Below are 5,196 nucleotides of genomic sequence, written 5' to 3' on the forward strand. Positions count from 1 at the left end.
CCTTTGAGGCTTGACTGAGGCTGGGTTGGGCCGGCCCGTGGGTCAAAATATTATTTAATTTAAATTAAAAATATATGAATATTGTAAAAAGAAAAAGTAATAATTAAGAATAGTAGTTATTGAATAAGTTTAATATCCTACATAATATTTAACTTATTAAGTGTTAAACTTTAATCATCAAGTATTGATGTTTCATTTGTTATTGTTATTCAATTTAAACTTAAAATTAAAGAAAATTGTAAGCAAAAAGAATTAAAAATATAAATAGTTATTACTCAATAAAATTTACGTAGTATCTTACACAATATTTTACTCATTTAGAATTAAATGACAAATATTAAAATTTCTAATCATAAATATAAAAATTGCATTCATCATGAAACGTTCAAACACTTATTGCAGCTACTCGAAATCAATTGCACAACATTACCCAAATTCAAAGTAATAATATTTTTAAGTGAATTTTAAATATTATTAATTTCTGATATATAACTTTTTGATATTGTTCTACGTATTAAATTTACTTATGAATTTAGATGAATGTTGATGTTAATTAAGATAATGTAATTACTGAATTCAAATATGTTTGACAATGTATTGGTGTTGAAATATTGTAAATCATCGTAGAATTATGTACTTTATATAATAATATGTTAGAAGTGCGAGTGGATTGCCATATCTATTAGTACAAATTGAAAAAAAAAATGTAACAAAAAAATAATAAAATAAAGGGCTAGCCATCCTAACTCGCGACCCTATTAGGGCTGGGTTGGGCCATACATTTTAAGGCTTTTTAAAGTGAAGGGCCAACCTATCCCATCCCATCCCATCCCATCAAATTCTTTGGCTCATAAGGCTTGGGCTGGGTTAGTTTTGCCCGTGGGGCTTGGGCTGGGTTGGGTTGGGCCCGTAAGTCTTAGGCTGGGTTGGTATTGAGTTTCGTCGAAAAAGTTTGTCGGAGCTCCGACGTCGACATATTAGTACCTCGACGGAGATGAAACTCGTTTTTAGTTTATTGATATTTTTTCTATTGTTGGAAACTATTTGTCGTTGACTGTGTTGTTTGTTGATTTTGCCGGACTTCAATTTAGTCAAAGCTTGAAGCTCACCATTAATGGTAGAACTCAAAAAAGAAAATCAAATAGATGAGGAAAGAAATGGTGTGTGGTGGAACAATTGATGGTTGTTGTGGAGATTCGTGGTAGAGTATTCTAAGTGGGGAAGAAAAGTTAAGAGTCACTTGATTTTGCTTCAATATATGTCATATATACACATTTATTTAATATCAATATATTATATATACATTACATGATTATTTATACATGATCAATACACATTTATATAATATTGATACACGTTTATACAATATTGATATATTACATTTATAGTATAAAATTATTTTTTTTGGTTAAAAAAGAATTTTATTCATTAGTTAATATGCATCATACATAGAAAGAAGCTGCGGATATGACCCTACTGGGTCATCAACTAGATTACTAACAATACATATAGTAGACACATTAGTAGGTACTGGCGTTTCATGCCTTACAAAGGTGGATTCCCTAGACGACATTACCTTAGTAGTAGAGTCGTTGTTGTTGTTAGCAAAGGAAGTTCCTTCTTTGTCTGTTGCGATAGCTTTGCGAACAAACAATGGTGGAATTGCCCATTCTTCAAAAAACTGAGGTACTTGCTTCTTCCTACCCTCCTTAGCTAAGACATCCGCAACTCCATTAGTCCTCCTATCTTCATGGCGTATCGACGTGATCCCCAACTCCCGTAGAAGACCCCTGAACATTATTAGTAAGTTCTTGTCAGAAGCCGCCCCATCATTAAGAGCTGCAACCAAAGTTGTGGAATCAGTGGCTACAATAATGCTTGAACATTGTATTTTTTTTGTTATTTTAAGCCCAAATACAAAGTAATAGTTTCAGAGTGAAAAGGAGATAAAACATTAAATTTTGCATTGAATCCCCAAACCCGGTCTCCATTCATGTTTCTAATTAAACTCCCCCGCCCCTCCAGCATTAGAGTGAGAGTCAAAGGAGCCATCAACGTTAAGCTTAAAGCCTACATCCGGCGGTATCCAGTGCACGCCAGAGATTGAGATATTCCAGATATTTATATGCTTCCCTGCCAAGAAGAAAAACTCAAGGGTCTTTTCTGTGCTTGCGTGTGTGGTACAGGGAGTTTTTTTTGTTATTGAACAGGTTATCATTTCTGCGTAACCAGATACTCCAAAGGTAAAAAGGAAAAGCGTCACTCCAAGATATATAGTTATTAATTTTCAGTTGTTTCATCTTATTACACTGCACTAGTCAATCTTTGGTCTGCAGATGACAATATTTTTCAACTAAAAGCTGCATGTTATTGGCGTCCCAAAAGGCTAAGGTATTTGGGCATGTTCGAAGAATGTGATCGACAGTTTCGGTCTGATTACAGTATAAGCATAGATGACTTATAGCCATGCCAATTTGGTGTAAATAAGAAGCGGTTGGAAGACGGTTGTGGTAAACTAACCAAATAAAGAACTTGATTTTGTTTGGGTAATTAAGCTTCCAAGTACATCATATATATATATACACCATTTATATAATATTGATTCGGGTTATACTTTTTGTACCACATTGATAAATTACATCTACACTACATAACTATTTATACAACATTGATATGTTATATAACTATTTATACATCTTACATACATGTTTATATACCATCTATATAATTATTTGAACATGAATAAAAGCTAGATGAAAAAAATTTGAAAATATTTATTTAATAAAATAATGCAGCAAAAAAAAAAAAGCAACAATTTTTTTTTTTTAAAAATTACTGCTAAAAAAAGAAAAAAGAAGAAAAAAAATAATCTAATACTACTTTTTTTCTTGTAAACAAAACTCTGACTAATTTTATTATAAACTATTTATTTATTTATTTATTTTTAGATATTTGAATTTATTCCAATAGAAGGTAACCAAAAAAAAGTTCCATTACTTAAATGCACCGCTAAAAGCTCCTCATCTTCCCACATCGGGGGCTCTAGCTGTAGTGTCTGAATCTGGCAGCAGGAATATCGCGTGAAAATGCAAGATCCGTCAAATCCAAACTCGATGCAACTGAATCAAACGCCGTCACTTTCCGCCACATTCAGGCCATCTCACCACCGCAGAGCTCACTCGGAGGTTAACTTCCGTCTGCCCGAGGATCTAGATCTGGTATCTGACCCATTCGATGCCTCCGCCGCAAGTTTTGAGGAGATCGGATCTGAGGATGATTTCTTCTCCACTTACATGGACATTGAAAAGCTCGGCACTGGATCTAACCCTACTGATGTTCCAGGATTCAACAATGCTGCTGCTGGAAGTAGTGGTGGACTGGTAGTTGACTGTGGTGATGGAGAGAAGAGTTTTACTAGGCCTCGTCACAGGCATAGCAATTCCGTGGATAGTTCGAGCTTGTTGTTAAGTGAGAGTATTGAAGCTAAGAAAGCTATGGCTCCTGATAAGCTTGCTGAACTTTGGACCATTGATCCAAAACGCGCCAAAAGGTATAAACTTACTTGGTTTGACTTAGACAATTACTTTCGAGTTATCCAATTGTACGCGGTGATTTAGGAAATTCAGATTTTGGGTAACTCTCCAAGTAGATCTACTTGAGTCTATATCATGATTTAGGCCTCCATTAATTGATTCTTTTCCTTTCAAAATAATTTTTAACTAATCACATTTAATGCGTTTCTTTATTGGAGATCCGAACATTTTGTACCTTTTAAAATTGTTCTACATTTCGTTGGTGTTAATGCACTAGTAGTTCACTGTAAAACCATGTAATCCAAGATCCAGGGTTATACAACATGAGAGATTATGTCAAATTGAGATTATGACATAATGATTTTAAAGAAAAACTGCATTTCTGTAGAAGCAAGAACAAGACAAATGCTAAAGAAGACTAAACAGTAGGATGACAAAGATCTATATGTGCAAGTCCTTATGCCAAGAGGTGTTATGTTTAGCATCAAAATGCTTTGTTAGATCAGATTATTTGATGGTGTTTTCATTCTAAAGTTACTAGAAGTTCCTCCAGAATGTTGAAGTGTGACCCTGTTTCATGGAATAACTCAAACAAGACTTGCAAATGCGTGTTGACATGAAATTGACTATTGGTCAAAACAATTATTTTAATTAGAAATTGAGTGTTGGTCATTTCTCATTTTCCCCTAGAATCAGCCTGCGTGCTATATATTTATTGAGGTTTTGTTTAGGAAATTTAACTGTTAGATTGGATTTGTTTTGATCCCCATCTCATTAAAAAGATTCTTCTGTCTTGTTTTGACGTAATTCCTACTTTTTAGTGTATTTCGGTTAAATTGAAATGGAGCTTAAGCTTTACTAAGTGGAGTTTAGTGAAAAATGCTCATCTTATAGGGCTAACTTTTAGTCATGTACTATTTGTAAGACGATTAGTATGTCAAAGTGAATTCAATATGCTTGTTCACTAGACAACAGATTAGTTAGGTCTACAACTGGATCACGTCTCTTCTGAGGTGGTTTGCATAAGAAAATTTCTGTACTGGAGTAGCTTCCACTAATTCTGATTGGTGAGTTTCCTAACATATAATGAAGTATCAAGTGTCATTGTTCCCATAAAACCAACATAGTTTTAGCAAGCTCTAACCTCTAGTGAGCTTCCTTTGTCCCTTGTGACGTTTGCCCTTGGCGAACATTCTTTGTGAAGCAATTCCATGTATGAATGTAAATTAACTAATGCCATGTTCAAGCTCATTCAATTTATTCCCTAGAATATTTGGCTTCTAAGATGGCCACATTTATTAGCAAAAAGTGTGCTATTCCGCGCCAAATTTACTCAGCTCTTCTAGTTTTGCATTCACCTCAATTTTGTTGTGCTCCAATATTTTGGCGTGTCCATCTAGTGTCACATGATTCAGGGTCTTATAGTTCTTTACCATAGCTTAAAGCTTGAATAGCTTATAGCTGAGGCACCATTAAAATTAACCCATCTTAAATTCAAAATGAATAAAACCCATTTAAAAGTGGGTAGCTTAATGGATAAAAGAGGCTCATTCATAAACAAGAAAAAGCGGCATTAATTTTTAGGTGTATGTGGTCGGGGTGGGGTGAATATTTTTTTAAAAACAAATAAAATTTTTTAATTTTTTTTAGGGGGGGGGGGGGG

At 34.1% G+C, this 5,196-nt stretch overlaps 1 protein-coding gene across 1 annotated transcript in view; it reads left to right on the forward strand.

Moving 5' to 3' along the window:
• The first annotated feature begins 2,924 nt into the window (after positions 1 to 2,924).
• The window catches only part of LOC107873323 (transcription factor RF2b), a 5,719-nt gene continuing 3,447 nt past the window's right edge, over positions 2,925 to 5,196 (forward strand). The window contains exon 1 of the mRNA XM_016720125.2: positions 2,925 to 3,550. Coding sequence (XP_016575611.1) covers positions 3,087 to 3,550 — 464 coding nt within the window. The 5' untranslated portion in view covers positions 2,925 to 3,086. The remainder of the gene's footprint in view (positions 3,551 to 5,196) is intronic.

Source organism: Capsicum annuum, chromosome 6 (genome assembly GCF_002878395.1).
Source record: "Capsicum annuum cultivar UCD-10X-F1 chromosome 6, UCD10Xv1.1, whole genome shotgun sequence".
Taxonomy (NCBI): Eukaryota; Viridiplantae; Streptophyta; class Magnoliopsida; order Solanales; family Solanaceae; genus Capsicum; species Capsicum annuum.